At 43.0% G+C, this 26,198-nt stretch overlaps 4 protein-coding genes across 6 annotated transcripts; 1 reads left to right on the top strand and 3 right to left on the bottom strand.

Moving 5' to 3' along the window:
* Nucleotides 1-105: 105 nt before the first annotated feature.
* msantd1 (Myb/SANT-like DNA-binding domain containing 1) lies at nt 106-2,548 on the bottom strand. Its single transcript, XM_053860539.1, has 3 exons — nt 2,118-2,548; nt 1,775-2,044; nt 106-1,268 (listed from the first exon to the last, which is right to left on the bottom strand). Exons 1-3 carry the CDS (start codon nt 2,432-2,434, stop codon nt 977-979), a joined length of 879 nt encoding a protein of 292 aa, XP_053716514.1. The 5' UTR covers nt 2,435-2,548; the 3' UTR covers nt 106-976.
* A 3,419-nt stretch (nt 2,549-5,967) lies between these two features.
* LOC128756230 (uncharacterized) lies at nt 5,968-9,877 on the top strand. Of its 3 annotated transcripts, none has more exons than XR_008414207.1 (7): nt 5,968-6,123; nt 6,660-6,730; nt 6,809-6,967; nt 7,047-7,108; nt 7,186-7,263; nt 7,776-7,817; nt 7,876-9,877. XR_008414207.1 is itself a non-coding variant. In XM_053860578.1 (7 exons), the coding sequence occupies exons 1-7, from the start codon at nt 6,058-6,060 to the stop codon at nt 8,095-8,097; spliced, it is 789 nt and encodes a 262-aa protein (XP_053716553.1). In that variant the 5' UTR covers nt 5,968-6,057; the 3' UTR covers nt 8,098-9,877. The 3 variants fall into 3 exon arrangements, 2 of the variants coding, with proteins under 2 accessions (XP_053716553.1, XP_053716551.1); XM_053860578.1 differs by having other exon boundaries at nt 5,968-6,215; nt 6,812-6,967; XM_053860576.1 differs by having other exon boundaries at nt 5,968-6,215.
* Nucleotides 9,878-10,055: 178 nt separating this feature from the next.
* On the bottom strand, nt 10,056-20,314 carry dtx4a (deltex 4, E3 ubiquitin ligase a). Its single transcript, XM_053860653.1, has 9 exons — nt 19,873-20,314; nt 19,456-19,670; nt 17,031-18,204; nt 13,860-13,921; nt 13,263-13,424; nt 13,132-13,193; nt 12,217-12,537; nt 12,053-12,142; nt 10,056-11,505 (listed from the first exon to the last, which is right to left on the bottom strand). The coding sequence occupies exons 2-9, from the start codon at nt 19,661-19,663 to the stop codon at nt 11,275-11,277; spliced, it is 2,310 nt and encodes a 769-aa protein (XP_053716628.1). The 5' UTR covers nt 19,664-19,670; nt 19,873-20,314; the 3' UTR covers nt 10,056-11,274.
* A 3,367-nt stretch (nt 20,315-23,681) lies between these two features.
* si:ch211-119e14.1 (uncharacterized) lies at nt 23,682-25,810 on the bottom strand. Its single transcript, XM_053860657.1, has 3 exons — nt 25,752-25,810; nt 25,531-25,624; nt 23,682-24,476 (listed from the first exon to the last, which is right to left on the bottom strand). Exon 3 carries the CDS (start codon nt 24,450-24,452, stop codon nt 23,868-23,870), a length of 585 nt encoding a protein of 194 aa, XP_053716632.1. The 5' UTR covers nt 24,453-24,476; nt 25,531-25,624; nt 25,752-25,810; the 3' UTR covers nt 23,682-23,867.
* Nucleotides 25,811-26,198: the final 388 nt, after the last annotated feature.

The raw sequence follows: 26,198 nt of genomic DNA, 5'->3' as shown, positions 1-26,198 counted from the left end.
TGTTCAAATACAATGACAATCCCAAAGATGGGAAAATCTGTTTATTTCAGCAAAAACACAAACAGTTATCTTCACATATACATGAATACAGGCAAACGTGTGCTTCTTTGTTTGAGCAAAGTATGACTAGGCGTTGCTAAGTATTTCAGGAAAATGCCTCAACTCAGATTCACCTTGAAGCGTTTTCTCCTCTGAAGCAGGGCATCTCAGCCTGAAAGAACTGGAAATATGATGGACTTCCTCTGCTGCGGATGAGTGTGATATGGTATCAAGGTAAGCTTAACGCTGTCAGTTGGATTTACTAAGCCTACAAGTGTTCAGTGATGGTTGCGAATCAGCCACATATTGAGAGCAGAGGGATTTTGAAGGCTGCTCTGCCCTATTATCTGGGCTTAATTTAAAATGCCTAGTTGGTGTCAAGTGGTGTAACAACTGTGGCAAAAATCTTTGTGGCTTCTGCTGTGTCACAAAAAATCTTGCATTTGATCAAATGCACACTGGTGTGAACTGACAGATTTTTTCCTTTGATTAGGAAGAAAACTGAAAACACAGAGCAGTGAAAAGACAAGACAGACATAAGGGCCATAAATTAGGTTTCTCTTGCTGAGTGTCTGGACTTAAAGTCAAACTGCCGTTCTTCCACTTCTACGTAGAGACTCAAGTTGAGATGTCTCAGGCATCGTGTCCCTTTCTACGTGAGGTACTCTGACCATTGGCAAATGGGAGGAGGCCAAAAGGCAGACCCAGAACAATCTGTACTTCTCCATTGGTCTGGGCAAGATTTCTGGGTAGAGGCAAGTCAGAGCTTCTTTAGTTGCCCCTGTTATCCGACCGCAGGTGAGTGGTGGAAAGGGATGGATAGACGTTGATGAAGTGCATTGGTCTGTAAAGTTATTTTTAGTTGGTCCATCATGTCATGAACAGCTTTGTGATGACAGATTGGAAGTCCTCATGTTCAAGATTCATCTACAATCCTTCAAGCTTTCTTTGGGTCTTTGCCTCCACACTGGGCCATCTGCATGGCTGCGCCCGGGGACGGAAGGACCATCTTCTCTAGCAGATTCATCATACGTTCCTGCAGCTGCAAACACTGGACCTGAAGCAGGTTCTGCTGGTGCAGGGCTCGACGGACCTCCCTGCACGTTTCCTCTATGGCTCTGCTCGATCGCTTCTGCTGTACCAACATGGCTTGCATCATCCGCAGCTTCTTCTTCTTCATCAGTAGGTGTTTGCTGCCTGCTCTTTTCTTGGCTGACACTGGGCGAGTGCTGAAGAGTGTAGAGTGAACAGTATAACCAAATCGTTCAGGTTCTATTTTAGTTCCTGCTATCTTAAATGATTAGATTATAATGCAAACTGTTGCTTCTCTATCCATCAAGTCATATTTGGGAAACAATCTGGTGATCACAAACTAAACAGAAAACGTTTAGAAGGTTCTGTCCAGCAAAGCTGCTGGGTGAAATGGTGTGAAAGGAAGCTCTTTTGAATGCTCTCATCCATGTTGGAGAATCTCAACCTCTCTGCTTCCTCTAACACCACCAGTGTTGTTAGATTGGTGGTTGTTGTTGGTGGTGTTAGAGGAAGCCCTTTCTCCAGTGGCTCTAAGATTCGTCCAGTGTTTGACTTCACATATTGTCACTGGTTACTTCAATTAACTAGTCCTTCTATCAAGTGTTTTAGAACGTCTGAAAGTCAAAAGAACTCTGAAAAGCTCAATAAAAAGAACATTTTAAAAAATGAAAGTCATATTGTTCAAAACCTCCTCACTTGTTACCTGGAGCACTCAGAGTCGGAAGTCAAGGAGTCTAGCTCTTGTTTTATCTCCATCTCATCTGAAGAGCCGGTGTACTCGGGCATGAAGCCAACCATGCCCTCCTCCGATTGCCCCGCCATGTTCTCCGAAGAAGGGCCAGCAGCCGAAGCCTGGAACTCCAGAGAAGTCACTCGTCCATTCTCCAGCGGTTTGGAGAGGATCTTCTCAATGGGTTTGAAATAAGGCCAGTCTGGAACCTCGCCACTTTCACCGGCCGTAGATTTGAGACGCCTGGAAAAGTGCACAAAAAAGATGTTAGCAGTTGTGCATCAGATGAACTTGAACTCTTGCTGAGCGTACTTGCCTAAACTGGAAAGACATGTTAGTGATTTTCATCTTGATCTCCTCTTTGAAACGCTGCTCTCCAGTCAGCTGGAAAAACCGCTGAGACATCTTCTCGTAAACCTTTGCGTTCCTCTTGCTGGTTTTCAGCTCGTTGTGGTATTCCTCCCACACGTACAGAAGCGCTTTCATTTCCCCGTCCGTCCAATTCGGGGCTCGCCGATGCTTCTCAGCTTGGACTGGCAGCAGGTAGCTGAAGCCATCTTCTGAAGCCATTTTAGGATTTTCAGTTTCTGAGGGCCTGTGCTTGTTTGGGTTTTCCAGCAGCAGGCTCCTCATGGGTCGGATTTGAAAGCCTTTTACTGCAATAGGTGCCGTGAGGAGGGAGAGTGTGACACGTGCAAGCACACACACGTCTCTCTCCTCCTGCCCTTTCCCCTTGTCTAGCTGAAAGAGGACTCAAAATGGGGCCTAGGGCAGGAGAGGAATCCGGTTAAAAGCTTTTAGTGCTGTGTGATGTCACTGTGACATCAGGTTGCCCTGGCAACAAGAGGGGAGGCCCTTCTTTTTCCCTCCCTCTACTCAAACCACTCCCTTCTCTCTGCCCCGCAAGCTGCATAAAAAGCTTTTAGCTGAAAGGAGCAGTGTGAGCCACAGGATTGCTGACACTTTTGAAATATGAGCCTCTGGGGAGGGGAAAAACAGAGCAGTCTATAAGCTTCTGTTTCCTTGGAAACAAGGGACTGGGTTTGATTTTCAGCCCAGGCACTGGCGATTTTAAAAGCTTTTAATAATAGACAAGCACTTCTGAGATCCACAAAGAGAAAGTGTGTGTGTGTGGCGTGATGCAGAGACAGCGTGTGGTTTGCATCTAAAAGGTCTTGCACCAAAATCCAGAGAGGCAGCAGGAAGACAGGCAGACCGCATGCTTCATCAGCTTTTGCATCCCTGTAATGGAATAAAACGTTCTGTAATCAGCTTTCCATTCAGGGGTGTTACGTGGAGACAATGGAGAGACCCCTGCAGGAGGGATTCTCTGACCAACCCCTCCCCCTCACCCATCCGAGTGAGGGGCGTTTCTCTTACTGCTCCCATCTCCTGCTCACTAATCCACCATAATACAAGCTCCTTTTGCCCCTGCTCACTCTCCTTTCCTCTCTCCCGCTTTGACTGCATTTAACATTTGCACAGCCTATTAGATTCTGTTAACTCTTAGAGATCAATAAGTAAGAAATCATAATGATGTGGAAGCCCTGGGCAAACAATATGGAGCCTGACAAAGAATGCTTTTAACTTGACAATACATGTGCTTGTTTTAATCCTGTAGTTAACCACAGACATGATTTGTTTAAGGTCAACATTAAGCCTTTGGGCATAACTTTATTTTCTTTCAAATTAATGGAGCAATATTCCGCAGGCCATGAAAAATTGAAATCATATTCGTGGATATTTATTGGTGTGATCACACAATCCAGTGGAAGCCTTGATGTAGTGGCAGTGGCACAAAAGAGGCTACCTGTTCACCAGATCAAAAAACAGCGACACACACACTCCCACCCACTGGATAAATGATCTCTTCTGCTCTGTGCTTTCCGAAAGCCCGCATATGTCCTCTATGATCACAACTAATGCAATTCTTTAATGCAAGACGCAGCATCAGTGCACTAGGTTGTATCCTATCATGTATTTCACGCATTTTACGCCTGCATTTATTTAGACTTACATACAGATACACAGACAAAGCTGTCGTATACTCCAACCACACAAGGGTGATGGGAACGGTTTAAGGACTGGTGTGCTCACAGCCTATTGTGTGCAGGCTCACCTGAAACACCCTTTTCAGCACAGTACATAGGGCGTCTATCTCAGATTGTGTTGTCTATGTATTACAAGAATGAAAGATGTCGAGTAACAGAAGCAGAGAATCTTGCTTTTGATCACCATTGTGAGCCGCCACTCACATAGCAACCATGCTCATGGTTGTTTACATGGTGGTAGTGTTGTTTCCTAAAACCAACAAATTATGTCTTTTAATCTTCTTGCTCAAAAGGAAGGAAGTTGAAGAGAGATCTGCATATCCGCAGATCATTGTCGTCATCGCAACTTATACTTGACTTCTTGATTGTATAGAGGGTTAGTAGACATAATTAGACCATGATTTTTTTACAACAAGTTTGTTTACTGTGCACCTGAAGCTCGTGCAGCCACACTTCACTCAGTCATATTCGAGCTACTCGGAAACATGCGAGCTTTGTCGAGTTACTATCCAGGTCACGCAGTCCGACTAAAAGAAATTTGCATTTCTCTCCAGTTGTGAGAATAAGCTGTTTATTTAGAATAATATATAATATAGAAATATATTAGTATTCAATATATTATTAAATATATAATATAGAAATATATTTAGAAGTTCAAACGTAGCCAGGCTAACACAGTAATTTGGTTTTCTGGGCCGTCATATAACCACAGTCAGCAAGACAAGTCAGGATCAAGTCTTAGAATGTCTGTCAGATAAGGTCAGAGAGTTTACAATCCAGGGAGTTGAGGAAGTTTCTTTTCCGTTACAAACACAGGATCTCAAGAGAAATTAACAACTGTCAAGAGCACCACTTCCGAGCCAACCTTCATTATGACCTGTCTCATCCCGGCATGAGACCACAGGAGCATCTCTGGAGGTCAACGGCTGACATCAAACGCAGCCCCATCTGCATTATCCTCACAGAAGTTGCCCCCATCATGTGCCTTCCACTGCATTTGAGACAGACTGTCTGTGCACACTACCATGTAACTTTGTGCTCTTTTGCTTATGCTCTCTAATAACCTTGGAAAGACATTTTGCTCTTTGTCTATTGCTTTATCTTCAGTGTTTAACTGCTGTAAAAAAAAAACGTTCTAGGCACATCAAATCTATACTCGACCCGACTGAACCCCTGCCTTAGCAAGTCACTATAAAATCTGGACATTTCATTTCATTGTCATTAATACCCAAACTCTCTTCCCATCACCCGTAAGGAGAGAATCAATTAGAATAATTCTAAGTCTATTTTTCATTCATTAAGTGGAGGACCAGACGACTAATCCAGGAGACAGACTAATCACCAGATAAACTGGGCAAGCGCTGCTCATGTCTTTGGGAGGTGACCAGTTGCAAATGACCACACCAACAACCACGACCATGTCACTTGTTCAGTATATGCTCATCCATAACAAATTAGGTTTGCATCTTTTGTTATCAAAATATTTTAAGGCTACAATCACCCTGTGAGTCTCAACTTTTAATTAGTGTCACTACAATTCTTTGCAGAAACATTTGGTTATTCATTGATATATAACACCATCACACTGCACAGTACATCACGCAATGACCCACAACTATTTCACTTTTGTGTTAATTTTACATTCTATTTATATTTGTTTTTGATATCTTAAATAATTAAATATACATTCCCCATTGAAATTATGCTTTCAGAGCCAACAACAGCAAATCAAAAGCATTACAAAGCTTGCTCCCAAACCTATCTGACGGCAATCCAGTGACAAGTTTGCCACATATACAATCGCAGACTCACACACACAAAAAGATGCAAGTCAAAGGCTGATGCTGTAGTGGGTGACCAGCTACAATTAAAAAGTCAGGTGTTTATAAAGGAGTCGTTCTCACCCTCGAGCAAATAATGTTCGCCAGAAACACTATAAATATGACACTGGACACTCGTGCGCACGCCTGACCGTGGAGTGCCAGAGGATTGGGAGTTGTGCGGAGCAGGGACCTGTCGCACCAAAGTGGGATTGAGACATCCGGGATTAATGACCTAGCTGGGTTCAACCAATCCGAAGCAAGAGCGTTAAAGCTTGTTCGGTTGCACAAGGAGCAAGCCGGGCTGAGCAGAAGTGAGCAGGCCCGGATTCAGCGAGCCTGGGGATCACAATCCGGGATCAGTGCGCGCAAATGGACCCTCACCATGACAACTAGAGCGGCATACTTTTCTGCGTCAGAGACAGAGATGCTCATGGAGGCGTACGAAGAGGTAAAAGACCGGATTAAACAGAAAGGCAACACCGCCACAGTCATTAAACAGCGGGAGAAAGCGTGGCAAACTATTGCAGACCGCCTGAATGCGTAAGTAGAGCGAACGTGCCATCAGTGAGTTCAAACCCCGCAAAAAGCAGTTGTGTTATGAATCAGTTCCAACTTGTGAGAGGAAATTGTGAAGTGTAGACTGCATAAGTTTTTGATGAACAGATGCGCTCATTAACTTGACTGACTTTGCCTTTTTATGAATGAAGCTCACCTTTCCTCATCTGCTGTTCCATCAGTCAATACTTCGACTGCGACTGTACACTTTAATTTGATTGTAAGTGGACAGACAGGTGCGAGCACTGTGACAAATAGTTTCCTGCAGTTTGGTACCGAGGTGAGATAGACGTTAAAACGAAAAAAAATGATGCTGTTAGAAATTATAATCATTATTCAATTTATGAGTCCAGGCTTGCCAAGACATCACCATTTGATATTCGAGTGGGGGAGACTGAAAAAGTGTTTCCAAAATGTGTGTGCTTGTAGATTTAATACGACGGGGCCGACGCGCACATGGCTGCAAGTCAAGATTAAATACAAGAACATTCTGCAAAATGGTTAGTGCTCAGACCATCACTCAGCAAAGCATAAGCGTACACTGTAGCCAAAGGGTCATGTCTTGTCTACTGTCTTAGCAGTCAAGAAGACGACCCACAAGGAAAGCAGCGGCGATGGGTCACCAAAACCTGACATCACCCCAGTGGAGGTCAACGGCAGGCCTGTGTTGGTGGGAATCCCTGGGAGGACAGATGCAAAATCATGTCCCTCCCAAGTAGCTGCCAGCTTCATCCAAGGTACACTCTCCACTCTCTAAATGAGATGTAACCACATTATAGCAAATCCAACTGGGCACTGACTTTGGTTTGCCTTAAGTTTCTGCTAGCACTGTCTCTCTGTTGGACCCGCCAACACCAGCACCAGAAGAGGCTGATCCTGTGAGTTCTCCATCCAAGTCATACTGTAGGAATGTATTGTCTGCTAGTTTCAATATGAGCCCCATTCAATGTGAAAGGGTGAAGACACCATTGCTGCAGCAGCAGATGGCGATGAAGATAAGGAGACCATCTCTCTGGATTGCCTAAGGCATGAGGTAGGGCGATGTATTGTATCCAGAATTGAAACGCTGATTTCAGATACGATCATATGATGGTCAAAAGTAAAGGATGTTTGCTGGGCTGGCAGCGGTGTCGTTCATTCCTCCATGTGTTTGGCGGGTCTCTGTTGCACACACTGCATCTGTCTTAGCTATAAAATCGACTGTGATGGCTCAGGACACTTGCATGCCATGAGATCTTTGGTAAGGGTGGCATGGTGCATCTTATGCAGCCACTAGGTTTGCGTAATTGCTGTGTCGAACAAGGGCCGCCCTGGTGACGTGCCCAGCGTTTGACACCATAAAAGGCAGCAAACCCTAGAGACAATAATGCCATTTCTGTAAATACTAGCATTTTGCCACGATGCAAATTGAAATGTCTTTATGAATAATCACTGTTAAAATTTTCCTGAAATTCAGCCCTAACTTGAGATATCATTTGGCGCCTGTGGAGGTACAATCCACTCCACAATATTTGGTGACCACACTAAATTTGATTTCCTCATCAGGAGCCAGATGTTGTACATGGAGAAAGCCAGCCTGTCAACATAGTGAGTATCAAAGGAAGGATGTGACACTCCTGCTGTGCTAACAGTCATGTGTTTACAGGACTCACAAGCTATTAATCAGCTACATGCCAACCATTTACGCCGGCAAATACAACTGGCAGATGTGGACATACAATACAAGAAAAAAAAGCTGGAAGACCTTGCACTGGAGTCTGAAATAAAAAGGAGAACAATCAGAAAACTGGATCTCGAAATTAAAAAACTGGAGCGGGAGGAAAGTTATGACATCAATGCCCTGCAAGCTGACTGTAAACACAAATAATCTATCAATCCTTATTTTACTCCTTTCCTCCCACAATTCCAAGACACATCTTGAAAAACAATAGAGTAATATAGTGTTAGGACTTTATATAGTGTATGTATAATGTATGTTTACCTTCTCAACTCATGTATATAAATCCAGAAGTCAGAGGTCACAAAGGTGGCACAAGGCTTACAGACTGTGGCGGTTCCATATGGCATCACAATGTGTATTTATTTTTATGTGTGTTTCTGTTTAGTAGAGTCACTGTACATATATATATATGATAATGTGATAACTCTGTGCAGTGGAATAACTGTTGGTTTCCTTCTGACTGCGGATGGAGATTCAGTAAGGGACAGGACAGTGGTGATTTCTGTCAAAACATACCCTTCTTTTGATCACCCAGATCTTGGATAAGTTGAACCAGGATAACTGAATCACTTATCCTACTTGTGTGCAACAGGCCCCTGAAGTCTTCCTTTAAAAATATTTTTTCATTGTTTAGTGCATAGTGCGTCATCTGTGCCGCAAACTGACGTGTTCACTATATCTATCTATTTATTTTTTACTAGACAACATTATGGCAGCTGGGAAGTCAAAGCAAGAACCTGAGTTGCTGACTTCTATGAGCACCGTGACATTGAGACCTCATTTCACATTAGTCAAGCCTCATTCATGGATAATGGGAGGCTTTCACACTGCCAAAACTTTTCCGTTGCTGAGATGACTGTCTCCTTCATCACTGCCATGACAGACATTGCAACAATCTATGGCAGGCAGACTTCTCTGTGCCCTTTTTGTGAACATTGAGTTGCTAAAGACAAGAGACAACGAAGATCACACATGCTAATGACATGGTTGGAGCAATCAGGTTTTTTCGTGTGCTAATCTTGGTGCCAGTTTGTGTTGTGGCCTGACCTTCATTATACGTGTGATCAGTGGTTTCTGTCTGCATAAACTGCATCAGATTCCAAATAACTCACAAAACGTTTATCATAGATTAATATGTATCCGATATTACTATTGGGATTCACATAAACACAGCAACTCAATGTACATACATTCACAACATACATACATACTTACATCATCGGTTAACAACCCCTTAGTCCTGTTCAGGGTTGCGGGCAGTGCTGGAGCCTTTCCCAGTGGTCATTGGGCGAGGGGCAGGAATACATCCTGGACAGGTCGCCAGTCCATCCCTGGGCACTCACACATGCGCACCTACTCCTTGACTTGTCCAATTAACCTACCGAGCATGTTTTTGGACTGTGGGAGGAAACCAGAGTACCCAGAGAAAATCCACACGCACACTAGACTACATGCAAACTCCATGCAGCACATTCACAACATATATAAGTACACAAAGGCATCTGTCTGTCATTCAGTTTTGTTTTTGCAGTTTGGGATGGGAATGACCTAGGAGGAGTAATAACTAACAATGAAGAATGACCTTGTTTGTGGACAATTATTGCAAACAATGGTGCATAGAATTAATTCTCAAAATTGGAATAGAATTTTCCATTACACTTACACACACATTAACTATTAACAAGCTAATTACTTGCTTATTTACTATCTTTGAAGAATAAAGACAGTCTAATCAAATTATGTTGTTTAGAGTGAAGTTTCAGTGACATTCTTGTGTGAAATATGAGTGTTAACCAGGCGCTTGTCACTACTTTAAAATGTTAAATTACAGGTTAAAATGCTGCTAATACACCTATGAATACTATGAAAAGTACCTTATTGATGGTAACATATTCCCCCCCCAATTTGAAGTGTGACTGAATTTTGAATGAATGAATCCAACGTCTTCTGTTTTCATTCAGGAGTTGTTGTTGCACGAGTCATACGAGTCTTTGCATGTGGCTGGTTGAAAATAAAAGGGGAAAAAAAGGGACCTCAGAGGTTGAAGTTGCTTACACATAAGCCAGAGACAGTAGACAAAAGCATGATCTGTGGAATGTCAGAAGTCATAGAAAAAAACATTTAATGCAAACTTGTGCACATGAACACAGATTTACAGTACACTGCATACATCATGTATCATAAAGTATAAATGCTTTCATGTTGGCCAATATTACAATACAAACCAATCAACACTGGACCCGATACAGACCTAAAGATCCGAAATAAGTGTCTTAAATAACTAAATGTCTCAAAACGCTTCCTGGCAACAATAAATGAAAGAAAAAGAACAAAGTATGAATGACACATCAGTGGCCAGAGAGTTTCCAAACATCAATCATCTGTCTCATTCTGTGTCATATATTTCTGTGCAAATCTGCGCTAAAGTGAGCCGCCCAGTCTGGAGCTTGATTTTGGGGACTTCAGATTTGGAGGAATCAGATCACAACATTATTTCAAAGATAAAATGTTCTAGGAATGTATGCTTACCTACTCAACTCATGTATATAAATTAAATGATCCGGAAAGTGTGGTACACAAAATTGTCTCCACCTGCCATGCCACATCAAAAACATAAAACAAATGCAAAACTTCGATATAAAACATGAGAGAATCAAAACAATATTCATCTTCAGTATACACATTTTTAAAGTCAAGCTTAAAAAGGAATGTACTTTTGCAAAATTACCGCTAGGTGTCAGCAAATATCCATGCTCAGATATGACACGTGATTCATCGTCAAATGTTGGTCATTCAGTCGAATCTCTGAACAGATATATAAACCGTCTACATTTCACCAGTCGTGTCAGCAGCAGCAATAAACACATCTTACTGAGTTACATTCTTGAGCAGAGGTCTCACAGTATAAACAAAAGCTTGTTCGAAGATAACACTGAAGTGTGTGTGTGTGTGTGTGTGTGTGTATTCATTGTTTAGCTATAATTGTAAGGACCAATTCTTGGAAACACAGTTGGGGACATTTTTGCTAGTCCCCACAATATTAAACCTCATTTTGAGGATTAAAATGACATAATAACTGGGTCATCGTGATTGAGTTTCAGGTTAGCCATTAGTTTTGGATGGTTAGGTTTAGGGTGAGAGCTTGCAGAAAGCATTATGACTATGAAATGTCCCCACAAATATAGCGAACAAGTGTGCCCTCAAATGTCTGTTGATGTCAGCGTCACTTCCCCCGCAAATTTCCCCACATACTCATGGAGTTTGTATTCGCTGCATCTCATTTTTACATGTCAGATTGTGAGCCACACGCCTGTCGTTGTGGGTTCAGTCTCGGGGTAGGCACTCCTCCTCCGTGATCCCCTGCGCTTTGAGTTCCTCCAGGACATTGTCCAAGTGCCCTTGGTCTGGGTAACCATGACCTGTCAGGTTGGAGCCAAACTCAGTCTTGTGATGCACCTCGTTCCAGATGACGGTGTCAGACTCGCCCGTGGTGCTGGACGTCCCCACAGAGAAGATGAGCCGCCTGTCCCAAGCTACCAGCAGCAGTTTCAGGACCTAAAATACAAAACAAGCGATGATGCATCCAGATGATGGTCTGAAATGCACAGATTCAGACTGGCCTGCTTCTAACAGTAACCCAAATGGTAGTTAAGGATGAATGTTAAGAAGATAATAGAGCATAGTATTATAGCATGCAACTCCTGAGGCAAGTAGCCTCTCTTTGGGTGAAACAAAGTTCCAAAAAGAGAAATAATAGTTGGATGTCTCACAAGAAATTTCACTCAATTTTAGATGAAGCCAAGAAACTGTCTATGTTTTAAGACTGAAATATCCGCCTCTAAAAAGCATAACATTGACGCCAGCAGGAAGGACTTGCAAAAGCACAGCAGATATGCATCAGAGCACAACAACATCCATAGAAGTTGAAGTCTCTTTGCATTAAGGCTACTTTACTTTATAGGAGCCTGATGTGACCAGCTGTATTTACCAATTAAATCATCCCAAGACTGAAAAATATGGGCAATAAAAAGATATATTGTAAAAAAAAAGTCCCATCAGTCTGTGATGGATCAACACATAAGCAACTTTTTTTTTTTTTTACCTTTCTGCCCTTTTCACTGTCTGGCAGGTAGCAGTGTCTGGGAAACCCCCGAGCAGTGAAGGGTTTGCCCGGGTTGGGGTGTTCCGGTCCCTGAGAGAAAGAAAGAAAAGGCTCCAATCAAAGCGCCCCAAAAACTAAAGAGGTTCACCGCGAACCGAACAGACCTGGATGCCAGGTGGGATATTGTAAATAATCCGAATAGTTTTGCAGTCGGGGTGTCCGGGTAGAGAGTGGGGGATGACATGATACTCCATTTTGCCGGGAGGCTGGTTCCCGGTCTTGACCCCGTAGATGGTTTTGCAGGTTGGACACTGCAAGCTGCCGTCTTTGTTGCCATTGTTGTACATGGCAACCAGGCACTGGAGGTGGTACTGATGGCCACACTGAGCCAGGCGGCCCACAGACTCAGCTCTGGAGATTCCACCTATACCGGGGCCTTTGTATCCCGACGGTCCGGACAACACCTCCATGCAAATTGTGCAGTCCTGGCATTTGGAAAAAATATCCATAAAGTTTCAGAAAGGTGGTGCTAAACATTGTCTGTTAAACTGACTGTGTGGTGATTTTCCTTCTTGTTCTGAAATATTAATATCAATATTAACACATTTTATTTGCTATAACAATGTTAAGGCATCAAAATAATCCCTCACAATGTGTTTTTCTATGAACGTCTCTGCATATCTTTTCATATTGGTCTCTCTGTCATGAGGTTTCTTATTTACTGTAATGTCCACTCATCTTTGAATTACAAGTACAATGTGAAATTTGCTTGCAACATTTGTTGCTGAAGCATTGTATTTTTCCCTAGATATCCTCCATGATATCACATATTCAATACTTATTTCTACACTTCATCCTTTTTATTGTAAAATGAAAACAATGCACTTCAAAACAGTGTGATTTCACATCTGAGCTCAAAGTATTTCCAAGGTATTTTTTAAGTATTAAACCTTCTCATCTGGTGTAACGGAAGTATATATGAGGTACCTCTACACTCACATGGCAGTGTGTCTGAGTAACAGAAGAGTTTCGTACAAGAACTGCGCAGGATTCTGTTCTGATGCTAAACCAAATCTCACCTCTTCTGGGGGATTGCGGACTTTCTGCAGATACCTCTTCACGACGTCCTCGGGGGTCTTACCTATGGCACAGTAAGAATGAGTTATTCTGCATCATATACAGGATGACTTGATCCCCCCGCCCCACAAACCTTTGCGTGCCTGTTTCTTAGTGGTCTTGCGGCAACAGTGGCCCAGTCCAGGTACAGGCTTAATCTCACTCTTGCTGACAGGTGGAGGATGAAGCACCAGTTTGGGCGGCCGGGTGAGACAGACAGGGAGTCCTGCCGCGCTCATGAGGATGCCTGTGATGCCTGTGCATGTCAGCAAGCGGACTATGTTAAACTATTATTCCATAATCCAACAACAATAAAAAGATAACTCATTATTTAAGGGAATGGCGCAGACAACCCTTGCTTATGGTAATATAAAAAATATAGACACAAATAAACATTAAAAAGAGAAATGCAACACAAAGATAAAAACAGGAAACAACACAAATGTGCACACAAGCTGTTCTTCTTCTTTTGTTGTTCTTTCTGCTTCATTCTTCTTCATCAGCAGCCCCACAATTGGACCCAGTGTGGGCTGTGTTTGTAAGTTCAGTTTTATTTAAAAATATCAACACGGCATCTGTGAATAACCAGCTGTATCACAATGAAACCTTTTCATTAGCCAATGCTCTAAGCATAATGAGGTCTTCACATTGAACACAATGCCTTGCATACTTCCACCTCTCTTTAGATTACCTGCCAGTGCAGGGTGAACTGGACTGGACCCATTCAGGTTCTTCACCGGGACTGTCGGCACACTGAAACATGACACAAACAAGTGTCACAATGCACGCAGGCGTCCGACCACAGTTAACTTTAGACATAGATGAATGGCCAACAAGTCTTCCCGTCTGTCACTTAATGAGCCCACATGAGATTATCAAGCGTCTGTCGAGTCATGTTGACACTTCTGGCGACATGTGGCACCGGCCTACTAAGTCCGGACATCTTTCTGTGCAGATTAGGGTGCAAACTGTTTAATACCTTGCATTCATCATTAACACGTTGATTATGCCGTTGTTAGTTTTAAAAAATGACAGCATAATAATTTCCAAAACTGCTTGCTGTTAGCCACATGACATTTGTAATATAAAATACATTCTACTATCCCATATATTAGACATGAAGGTGACCGTGGATAACATCCAATATTTATCAAATAATTTACACACATATACTTAGAAACTGAAAATGTATCCTCCACACATCACATTTCCAATAAGCAATCACCTGTCCCTTTTGTTCTTTGATATGATACATTTCAAAAAGGAGTGGAAGCTTGTGAGTCTGTTTTCTTGGATCAAGTTTCCTCAATGCATGTTTAAATCTAGACATTCAAACTGCACAGACAATCTTTCACGCGGTCGGTACTTACGGTCTGCCCGTTTTAATCACAGTCATGGCTGCTGATTTAAAGTTTCAGAGATCTGTGGCTCCGGTAGACGGCCAGTATCCAACTATTCTCCTCAGCTGATATTCACTCAATGTGAGTTCGGTACAGCAACTCCTTCCTGTTTTATAGGACTAATCCACCTGTTTCCATCTGTTGACTTAACACGCTGATCATAAGCCAGTGAAGCATCATGGTAGAGATTAACCTGCCAGGCTGCCATACAGACAGCACACCAACCAGTCAGAACAAAAAGGAGAGAAAGGTGGAATAGAATTGAATTATCCAATAGGAAACAACAGTTTTGTTCCACACCTCTCTGCTAAAAATTCTTAATGTATCTTGAATTGAATTTCATTTAGTACAATTTTACATCAAAGTAAAAAGCATGAGTCATCCTAGCTCTTCGTGGTTCAAAACATTGTTATATGTCTTGGATAGCCCTTGAAATGCACAGGGGCTCTTCTTTCATTTGCTTTGCCTCTTCAATATAATACACACACGTCATACCTGTAACCTGCACTGAAGAGAGACCATCTCATGAACAGGATCGCTTCAACACACCCAACACATCCATATGAATATCTGGATGTTTCAAGGCTATTTACACAACAAAACCTAATTGTATGTGGAATTAAAATATAAGAAACATTAACTCTATGTTATTTCCCCCCAAAAAAACTCTCGTTCTGTCTCTTTCATATTAACATTTGAGGTTCTCCTTGTCTTAAATCCTATGTCTTACCTGCTTTCTAAAAACAACTTTTTGTCTATTTTTCTCTTCTGTGTTGAGGGATTCTATGCCAAGAGTCCAGTTATTCCCAGTTTACTGTTTCAATCCTGACACAGAAGTGAAAACCTGCCTTTGATGTGCAGCAGCTAGTAAATCCTACTCACGGTACTCAAAAGATGGACTAATTTGTGTTGTACTTCATGTGTTCTCCTTTCTATTTTTCTGCAAAGCATGTAGAACAACATTTATATATACTATGGTTTAATAACACCTCTGTCTCGCCTCATCTAGTCTAAGGAACTCCCTGAATTGGCAACAATCACTATGAAACATACGCACTTTCGCACATTTGCAAAGGTGGATTTTTCATTTGGTTTCATTTGAGTCACATGAGCTGCAACATCACAGTGTAGTTTAAAAGGTTAAAGGCCAGTAGGTGAAAACCCAAGGGAAGGTGGGAAGCAATGCTTCATGACATGCTCAAGTGAGTCACGTTTCTCCAACTGCAGCTAATCTCTTGGCTTTAGCTCACCGTCCATCTGCGTAGCTGCTTGCCAGAAACACTGTAAACATATGGTGATATGTTTACACCAACAAAATCTGAAAAATACTAAAATAAAAGAGCTCACAGGTGGGATCCATCAAACAACAGTTGTGAAGGAATGTGATCTTAAAAACAGCTTAAAAACATGAGCAATATACGTGAGTGCCAGATTGTCAATGGCAAAATCACAGCATATACTATTCGAAAAAGACATATAAGCCACATGATAGCATGTGTGCTGACCACTAGTCATCAACTGCAGAGGAATTGACAAGGTTAACTAGTTGGCCACCAAGTTTAAACGCAGCACCCTGACAGAAGGAGCTCTGAAAGAGAATCCCTGAATGACGACACCAGCAAATACAATTGGGTTTACCGGAGCAGCTGCTGCAACAATCTGCTGTAGCACAGCACACTCTCACCTGGTGTGCTGGCCCACTCACCCACTCACACTGACATGAAATGTTGGGATTATCCAAATACAGTCACCTTCTGCTTGCCGACTTTGCTGTGGTCACGATGATAGGTGTAGCACACATTGCTCAACACTGCCCCCCAGCTTACTTCCTGGACTTTGTCAAATGTGATTTTTAGGCGTTTTTGTTGAAATTTGACATTTGATGCACCAAAGGTTTTCCCATCCAACCAGATTCAATACACCACAGCTGAACATTTGGGTGGTTTATATCATTTGGTGATTACTAACTTGCAATTGCATTGTTTTGTTTGCTGTGCATTTTTAATGGAATGGAAGGATTTTAAAAATAACCTCAGAGCCTTAGGAGACTCTGTGGTGTTTCTTGGTTAGGAGGGAAGTATGAGCGCGGTTTTGAATAGCTATGCCATGTTCTGGACTCTCATTCTATTTTGTTTGTGTTATGAAGAGTTTTGTTGTGAACTTGCTCATGGTTTGAACTCAAAATGATACATTGCTTCCCAACTCCAACATAGTTTTGTGTAGAATTTATGACTATCTGAAAGAATGTGATTACAATATGTGATTCACCTTTTCACATTACTTCTTCAGAGAGTTTAAACATTTATGTTTGAGTTTACAGTGCATATAATATCTGCTGTATTCAGAGCCTCTGTGCGGAGAGACGATGAGTACAGAAAACTTTGGCCGACGGCAACATAAGAGAAGCGTTCTTTAACAATGGTTGGGCCAACGGTATCCTTTCTTCTGTGTGGTCTACTCACCCAGATGCTATAAGGGCACGTGACTGAGCCATGGCGATGCGCTGAAGTGCAGGTCGGCTCAGGCCAACAAGGCTAGAACGTGGTGGTAGGGGGGCGGCACAGCTGGCAGAACCTGATGTCGATACTGGGCCCAGGACTCTTGCTGAAGGTGACGGTGTGCAGGTGGAGGCAACTGTAGAGATGAGGGTTGGGCTGGCGGCTGACGTCGCTGCCGTAGCCGTACAGGAAGTAGCAGTTGAGGATGACATAGCTGGGTGAGAGGATGAAGGGGCAACGGATAGGAGTGCGGAGGATGGAGGTGGGGCTGGTGGTGGCAGAGGCGGTAGGGGCGGAGGTGGCGGTCGAGTAGACGTAAGGGAGAGGGCAGCAGTGGCTGAACCGAGAAAGGAGAGGGAATGGTTGTAGCCGCCGCCTATGCTAAAACCTGTGCTGCCAATACCACTGTTGCCAGCAGCAAAACCAACTGCACCAACACTTCCCAAACCGCCAGTCCCTCCAAACACAGACATCCTGTGAGGGGAGAGAGATCGTGTTGTGGACGGTGGCCGTGGAAGAGTTAGTGAGTAAGAGCCTCCTGGGATGTGGTGACTGTTTATTTTTGGACTTGGGTGCTTGGTCATCGGCGGTCTTCGGCCCAACGTCTGCGCTGTGGACATAGCACCTGCTTTCACACTCAGTACCAGCATACACTGATGGCAAGCACAGGGCTGTCCGAGGGAAGTGATGGCTGACGCAGGAAGCGCTCCACTTGGGTATGCGCCGCCATTTCTCGTTCCACTAACGCCCATTCGGATGCCCATGCCGACTCCAGACAAATCCACCCCCTGCAAACCTCCGGAACCGGGCATGGGTGTGGGTCCCCAAGCATGGTGAGATTTGGGCAGTGGTCCAGACACTAATGGATAAGCTAGGTCAGACCGGCGCTGGATGCGCCTGCAACGCTGCGTCTGCCCATTGATTTGGGTCATGCTTTCAAAGTCAATGAGGTAGCAAAAACCCAGCGGCGTGAGGTCCAGCCAGGGCTGCTGACGGTCACGAGCTGCCTGGATGGCAATGCCCACCTCTGTATCGTAGGCTGTCCAACTACCAGCGTCGTTCTCCCACTCCCACAACCAGCCCTGGCCTGGCGCTGAGGTGGGGTCGTAGAAGCTACGTCGTACCGGACGAAGGGTGCCTACAGGAGAGAGAGGAAAGAGTAAACATGCTTGGTTGCGGCTTACAATAAAGCACAGAGGAAATGCATCCAGCTGAAAATGCTGGTGCTGCGGTGCCACACCTGGACACCATTTGAACGCGCATTACCAACATGACTATGTCTCTTTCAGAAAATAAAGCAGATACTCGCTGGTCAGAGCATCCAGTTCATTCTCTGGGCTGGGACTGGCTTTAGGTGTGTGCTGGAAATGTTTTTTTTTTCCAGCACACAAGCTGAATAAATTGTCAATGACCACCTGAATTTTGAAAGTTACATAAAACTAAGTCAATAAATAATAATGAAAAATAAAATAAATTAAAGACAGATGGCTTGATAATAGGGGCCAGTCTGAGTGTGGGAAGTGAGCTTCACATAACACAACATACATAGCTCCATCTTAGACGTGAAAATCTGTTTTTCCTATGCTACTACACAACACTTGAATTTATAGAACTACAAATAGTTCTGTATATCCGGTGAAAGCACAAACCAAGAAAATGTATCTGAATAAAATAAAAAACAAAGCTAACTCTTGACATGTGTGCAATTGCTATGGAAATACTGTTACAAATTCATTGAAGTAGCTCGCAAGCTCCAGTGAATAGCAAAAGAGCAAACAATGGCAGAAGACCATTGAGAGATCCCAGGATACATTGGAAAGACCCACTCATTGACAGCAACATTACGGAAGTCAACCGTGTCTGAACTTTGAGTAACATGAGTTGAAGTCCTTCACCACAAATAAATCAAACACCAACATAGTAAAGTTTCAGTCAAGTTAAGATGCACTCGAAAATATGAGAAGACTCTCTCCTTTGTGGATCAATGAGGACTTCCCCCCACTCCTTGGACCTACTTACCTTGTCTTACATACACATACAATTGAAATCACAACATGTAATACAGTAAAGATTGTGCCACAATAACATGTATAAAGGACACTTGGGGACTCCAAAATGTTCTGTTCTTCAACCATGTCCAGTTTGAAGTTTGGGACTTTGTAGAAAAAAAAATCTTTTGTAATTTTGGAGCATGTTTAACACACGCTGCAATTGCAACATTCATAGTGGCATTTGTCTAGTTACGGATGAAGACACGACACCGATGATACTCATTAACTTGTTTTTTACAATAAAGATATAATACCAGAATTAAAGGCCTCTCACCAGGCCGGTCTTAAACCCACCCTCGTGTCTCACAAATACCAATCTCATCCTGTCTGCGTCTCACCAGTATCTTGTCGAAACTGGTGCATGGAATGCAAATCGATGATGTAGGGCGAGAGGCGCGGGTCCACCTGGCCGAGGACGAGGCTACCACAGCGCGGGTCGCTCCGGATGACTGCCTCGATGTGATGACAGACAACCGGGCTGTAGGGCCGCCAGCGTCCGTGCTCGTTCAGCCATTCCCATACCACCACGGCGGATGCTAGTAACATCCTATTCCTGCGAAGAGATGAAGAGACGCATTTGACGTCACGAAATAAACGCGAAGCTCCAGTGAAGCTGCACGTTTACGGCTCCAGCTGCCGCCTCAACTGCATCCACAGCGGCGCTGCATCCATGTTGGACACTTAGCCGCCCCAGATGTGCCTGTGTCACCACCAAAGATGAACACGTTTTGCGAGGGAGCGTGTTTAAACCATACCTTCCATGATTGCAGTTTCGTATGCGCAGCAATTTGATGTCCCTCGGCCACAAAGCGATGACACACGGCGGCTCGCGGTGCAGGCGGCTGAGCAGGAGGCTTGCATTTTACTCCCAATGCAGATGAGTGACGTCTCCTCAGTTCCGCTCTCCCCCATCAGGTTTGGATGAGAGCAAAATTCAACTGGCAAAGTTGATGCTGAGTTGGTGAAGATATTAAATTATTTCCTCCATCAATGGCAACAAGACTACAAAGTAAATTACACGTTTATCTTTCAGTATTTCCAAGAACCATCTATTTGGGAAGATTTCAAAGGCAAAGCTTTGAAGACGACGCAACGAAGAAAGGACGAATATAATATAATAATAATAATAATCTTTTCTCACCCCAAAATATGGCTATGTCACTCGGAAAGTACATGAGTGTAGGTGACGGAGACGCCGGGGATCGAACCCTGAGCTTGTGCGCTTGCATGTCTCCCGTCATCTCCGCCAAAGTAAACCCAAACGTAAACCCACGGCAGCCAATCAGCTGCAGGCCTGACGAACGTATTCCCCCGGCGGCCAATCAGCTTCCAGTTATGTGGCACGCGTTAGACCAATGACGTTTCTCTGCGCTGCTGCCGCTAAATGCAAGTCTTCCACCGCGCCAGTCGCACTTCACCTCTCGTCCTTGCCTTGAGTCTGTCTTTCAGTATCTGAATTCCGTTGATATAATTAATAATGAGACATAAGCAGTGGTAATTCTCGTGTGGGCTTAAACGCTACAAAAGTTGGGCGTGCAGATACGTCATGTCAGTGGCTAAATTGTTCATTGTTTTCTGACAATTTATAACGTAAATGGTCGTTTAATACTATTTTACTTCCTATGTTTTGCGCCTTTGATATTATAACACAAGTACTTATCCTTCTATAAATATACAAATAAACTTTTGATTCACATATTTAACTCGAGTGTGCTTCAAAAAGGGCATCACACCTTAGCAGAGGATCTCTTACAGTCTGTGAGTGCTACTGTATGGTAAGAATGATCAGTATTTCTCCTTCACTAGGTCTCATTTGAGACACTTTCATGCAAAGATTGACATCAACAATATGTATATATACATGTATGTATACATCTGAGTTACAAGTTCCTGTTCTGTGTTCACCTGCTGGTCCAACTTTAACAATGTTTATTCAACTTTCAGGAACCACTGATTCTCATTTCCAGGCCTATGCTGGAGGTCTATGCTGGATCAATGGGTTGATGGCCGACTGGAGCATGCAGTGAAAGGAGCACCTCGCATCTGTGTGCTCTGGGAGGTGGTGGATCAACTCAGCCAAACAGTTCTGGGGAGATGCTGGGATGATCGTTATCGTGGCCAAGGAGCATACACAGGCAAGACATCAGCCATTCAACATGAGAATAAGAACAATTTGTTCCTCAAAAGAAGTATTTTTATTCATCAAATGAACTCTTCCTTTTTTCTGTGTTGTTTTTGTAGGCGAGCCACTGGGAATTGAGTATTTGTACGGGCCAAACACTCACTCCAGTATTCGAGAACCTGGAGAAGGAGGACGTGCAGCGCAGGGAAATGGATCAGGCTTGTCCCAATTCACAGCAGAACGTTCCGCAATAATATCTAGTTCTACAGTGTATGATAATATGTTAACAATGTCAACATTAAACTGTGTGTTCATATTGTAATGTAGATATTAAACTGTATTTTTAACATTTAACATGTGAAAGTATTGGAAACATTAAACAGTGTGTTCATATATATGTAAACCTTCAACTTAATGTGTGAATATTCATCTTTTGTATTTTCTGTGCCTGCATAGATAGTATGTATGTAGTTCTCCTGAAATGTAAATGTATGATGAATGAATTTCAATACATTTCCAATATTCACTTTGAATCTTTCATTCTACGTTCATTAAATTTGACTGTACCAACATTTAAGTCTGTTAATCATTTAAAAAAATGTTGATTCAGTCTTGGAGAGAAAACTTTATACTTTAACTTCATAAGCGTTACAACAAAAAACATTTCATTTAACTTGAAAGCCAAGTAATGCTCATTCTTGGTCGCAAGACAAAGCCAAGGTGGGGTTAAAATTCAACTTTCCAATTCCATGTCCCTCGCATCTATGGGGTGTAGCAAGTGTAAAGATCGGGCCCCTTCTTCATGCGAAGCAGGCGCTCTACCATTAAGCTACATCCCCATTACGTGCGCTTTCAAACGTTCGTGGATATGGAGGTAGTATTGTGACAAATGTTTCAGAAAAACATTATAGCCAGTGATGGCAAAAATTGAATCAATGACAAGAGCTGCCGAACGTCTCCCCTGCTCACCCACCTCAGCTAGAAAGGATTCAGTTTCATTCATTGTAGGGTTTGAGCCGGTGCTTTTATTCAGCACTCTAATGCTGGACTCACACCATACGTGGTTTTTGAACTGCACGGCACTGCTATGAAATAGAATTAATTCAAAATGCACATAAGACTCACTAAATAGGGCATGCCACAGTGCCACGCACTGCGCCGCTGGAAATAGGGTTGAGTTTATTTTCGTTTATTCAAGTTTTTGTTGAGATGATCGTTTATACAGGAAAAAAACCACCTACCAGCGAAATTAAAAATGATTATTAGATTATTTTTATTTAACTTTGAACATCGTCTCAGGTGCACCAAGCCCCCGGGCCCTGCATTCAATGCTGATGAGAGTCCTCACACTAGGGTCCTCATCTGATCCACTTTCAACACAATTTAAAATGAGTTAACCCCACATTTATGTTGTCATGACCTTAACTAAACTTGTGTCATGCATTTAGTGTATTATTCATTGTTGATCGCCATGAAGTCTGTCTAATTCAGTGGAGCGGAGAGTGAACATGAGATGCTCCAGTTAGCACCGTCAGACAGGGACCGCTGCAGACTCTCTCTCACCGTGCGTGATTGGACATGACCGTATTGTGTGTCTGTGATAAATAAGAATGAATGGAGATGAAACGTTTTCTCCGTAGTGATGATTCTGCTGATGTCACACGAGTTACTGAAAAAATCACTGGATATTGTGTTGCTACAATTGTTTCGGCCTCATTAAATGTAGAATTAATATTGCTGCTTTGCAAATCTCGTGTGTTTCAGTGACCTATTAACACAAACCGTGACCGATTTTGGTGTGAGTGCAGGGTTAGACCGCCACAGAAAGCCAAAGCAAGCCTATATTTGCGGGTAATTTGATGTACTGTACACCGGTGAGCCATGGTATTTGATTTGGTGTCTGCTGAAGCACTTGTGGTCAGTAGATGAGCAGAGTGGAAGCTCATTACTGCATAGTTAAGGTCCTTGTAATAACCCTCGCAGCAAAAGCCATACTTCCTCGCGACTCCGGCCACTGACCATCAGAGTTCCATCTTCGATGGTTCTGTGATCAGGGGACCCACACTTTTATCCCGCACAGCATTGCTCATGGGCACCTGCCTGCAGCACAAATTCCTTCTTTGAGCCTGTGATGTCTGTGACTCATGTCAAATGTAATATCATCATATTTGATGATTGAATGGAATGTTTTCAGTTTGCCACATCACTTCCCAAATGTTTTTGCCAACCGCCTTGGAAAGAAATGTGTATTCATTTCAATGCCACCGTTCAAATGTTCATGTATCTTTAAGAAAAGTGCTGATGTCACCTTTTGCTCATGTGTGTTGATTTGAGCTTCTCAGCATTGGCTTGTGCAGTGGGCAGATGACAATGATGATCCACATGGTTGTTTTTGTAGTAACGCTCTTCATTCCACACAAAACTTTGGAGTACTGTTGTGAGTATACATTTATTAAATGGATGAAAAAAGGGATGTGAAAATATAAGAGTCATACAAGCCTACAATCTGAGTACTGAAACATTCTCTCAAGTTGAAATCATACGGTTGCATTTATGGAGAATCGTTTGGACTCCTAACTTGCTAACAATTTGTGGGACTGACTTTTTGCCAGAATATTTGCCAAGCCTTCACAGTGCTGTCACATTGCCGTCACCGTCTTGCTCCTCAGACCAAATGGCATTGCCAGAGAGCTGGTTTAGATTGATCACAATTCCAGCGCCTCCACAATCTTGATCAAGGACTGTGATAATCTCTGAACTCTCTTCCTCCTCCTCCTGCTTCTCGGGTGCCTCTCTCCTGGTATCAGAACCATCCAAACTTGACTTATCCGACGCTTCTTCGTTGTGGACGCCGCCACATGCCGCGCCATCAGCCTCCTTCTCATCTCTCTTGCTCCAACTTATGAGGCTGCTGATCTCATCCACCTGGCCCTCCTCACACTGGATCTCCTGCATCTCTTCTCCCTCATCGGCAGAGTCATTGCGAGGCCACAGCTGAACTCCAAGGCGTCCCTCGAGGGCCAAGGTGGCATCTCTCAAATGATCCCTGAGGCCTCCTTGCTTGTACACAAGTTGATGGATTGTGTATTCATCATTGGCTTCCTTGTTCAAGTAAAAGTAGAAGAAGACCAGCAACCCAATCAAGGCAACCAAACAAATAGTCAGGATGGCTACTGTTGCATTGGATGTATGATACTCAATTGGATCTGCCATTGGTTTGGCCGTGTTGGTAGAAAGCTGGAAGAATATAATATATTTAGTGCATATAACGGCAAAGAAAATTATCTTATTCAAACACTGTAAGCAAAAAGAATGTTTGAAGACTTGTGTATTTTTTCTTACAAACAGGCCAGTCACTACAAATGCTATAGTACTGTTATTAATGTGAGCATCTTGTTATGCGGACTTAAAAAAAACACCTTCCTCCCTCAAATTCTGGAGAGCAGAAATGTCGGCATTTAGAAGTGGAACATTGGGATTCACCTTAGGAAGGAGTGATCCTGCTGCATTAGAATGGGTGGATGAGTGTATTTCCTATGCTTCTCAGAGTCATCCTCACTGCTTCACTTGACTTCAGAGTGGCTTCAGATATTTCATTGCTACTGCTGTTCCGTTGTTCAGTCACCCGAGAGGCAGTCTCAAGAGCAACTTCCATACTTCACCGTCAAAAACCCTCCTCCAATCTTGAAGTGGGGATTGATAATGTCTTATTTAAGTGTATTTTCATATGTAGGTCAACCATCGACGGAAATAAAAACATCTCCAGTGGTGAATCAAATAGTTGAAATTTGCCGTGTAACAAAACTGGATGAGCTTTCTTGAAGTACGGGTTCACTTGTGAGGATTGCCAAACCTACTCAAGCGTGGGCTAGCGAGGTTTATGAATTGTCTGCTGAAGCAGCTAAAAGTACAAGAGTATTACGTTCCTCAACCAAAAAGGGACTGAAGCTGATAATACCCTTTCTAAGAAGGCAGCTTTCTTCATATTTCATATGAGCCTGTTAACAATGCCTGTGCCTCTGACTCTTTTCCAATTCATGTGGCTGACGGCGACCCACATAGCGTTCTCATCCTGCTGCACTACTCTCAGATGTTATCACTTGTCAAAGTAAGGTAGCTAGGTGTATTATTTGTGCACAGCAGTTTGGACTGATGTCATTCAAGTTCAAAGTATGGCTAAATGATCCTCAGTTTTCTGTAGCTTGACCTCATAAAAATGAGACATGATAATTATATAACAAAAGAGAGCATACAGTTTGGGCGCTTTCTACTTGAGAAAAACAGAACCTACCTCTTTGATACGCTCTGAATTGACTTAACTGATGGAGAATGCGATGAAGAGTTTGTAGATAAGCTGCTGGGTGAAGTCCATCAGCATTCAGAGTCTGAAAAAAGCCCCAAGCACACAGAAAGGCTTCATCTGAACAAGATGAACTCAAAAGATATTTGAGAAACATTCTGAAATCCAATGTATAGTAGCAACTCAAATTCAATGATAAAGTTGATAGTTACCAGCGGCGGCAGAAATGTGACCACAGAGCTCTAGTGAGCAAAGATATGGCAGAGTTTTCTGTGCTGCCGATTAAGGTAACTCTGAACAGGAAACCAGCAACATGATGCAGAGCTGCTGGTTTCCTGTCGAGGCTGCGGCATGAACATCAAGCGAAACACTCCTTAGTCACTGGAGTGTTACACATAGAATCGGGGTCCTTTATAACATCATGTAAATGAAGGAACTTTACTTATGTTAAATATGAAGAACCAAAAAAGTGTTTTGTGTGGCACAGGGAAACCCCAAAATAACTGGCTTGTTCAAGCAAAGCGGTACGTTTATTCACATCAGTTGTGCACAAAAGGAGTGCAGTGTCAGTGCAGGCACATGCATATAATGCTCTCTCTCTCACACACACACAGGAAACTAAAGGGAATTAATTTGTCTTGTACTGCATGACCTGTCGA

The sequence above is a fragment of the Synchiropus splendidus genome, chromosome 3 (assembly GCF_027744825.2).
Source record: "Synchiropus splendidus isolate RoL2022-P1 chromosome 3, RoL_Sspl_1.0, whole genome shotgun sequence".
NCBI lineage: Eukaryota > Metazoa > Chordata > Actinopteri > Syngnathiformes > Callionymidae > Synchiropus > Synchiropus splendidus.
Note: the sequence above shows the minus strand (reverse complement) of the source record. Positions and strands in the feature narration are given on the sequence as shown.

Coding starts and splice junctions, on each gene's coding strand:
- msantd1 (XM_053860539.1), bottom strand. CDS start 2,434: ATGAGGAGCCTGCTGCTGGAAAACCCAAACAAGCACAGGCCCTCAGAA. Junction 2,045..2,117: donor AACATGTCTTTCCAGTTTAG/GCAAGTACGCTC, acceptor GCACTTTTCCAG/GCGTCTCAAATCTACGGCCG. Junction 1,269..1,774: donor TCCGACTCTGAGTGCTCCAG/GTAACAAGTGAG, acceptor TACACTCTTCAG/CACTCGCCCAGTGTCAGCCA.
- LOC128756230 (XM_053860576.1), top strand. CDS start 6,058: ATGACAACTAGAGCGGCATACTTTTCTGCGTCAGAGACAGAGATGCTC. Junction 6,731..6,808: donor CAAGAACATTCTGCAAAATG/GTTAGTGCTCAG, acceptor CTACTGTCTTAG/CAGTCAAGAAGACGACCCAC. Junction 6,968..7,046: donor AGCTGCCAGCTTCATCCAAG/GTACACTCTCCA, acceptor GTTTGCCTTAAG/TTTCTGCTAGCACTGTCTCT.
- dtx4a (XM_053860653.1), bottom strand. CDS start 19,663: ATGTTACTAGCATCCGCCGTGGTGGTATGGGAATGGCTGAACGAGCAC. Junction 12,538..13,131: donor TCCGCAATCCCCCAGAAGAG/GTGAGATTTGGT, acceptor TCCAAATGCCAG/GACTGCACAATTTGCATGGA. Junction 12,143..12,216: donor ATATCCCACCTGGCATCCAG/GTCTGTTCGGTT, acceptor TCTTTCTCTCAG/GGACCGGAACACCCCAACCC.
- si:ch211-119e14.1 (XM_053860657.1), bottom strand. CDS start 24,452: ATGGCAGATCCAATTGAGTATCATACATCCAATGCAACAGTAGCCATC.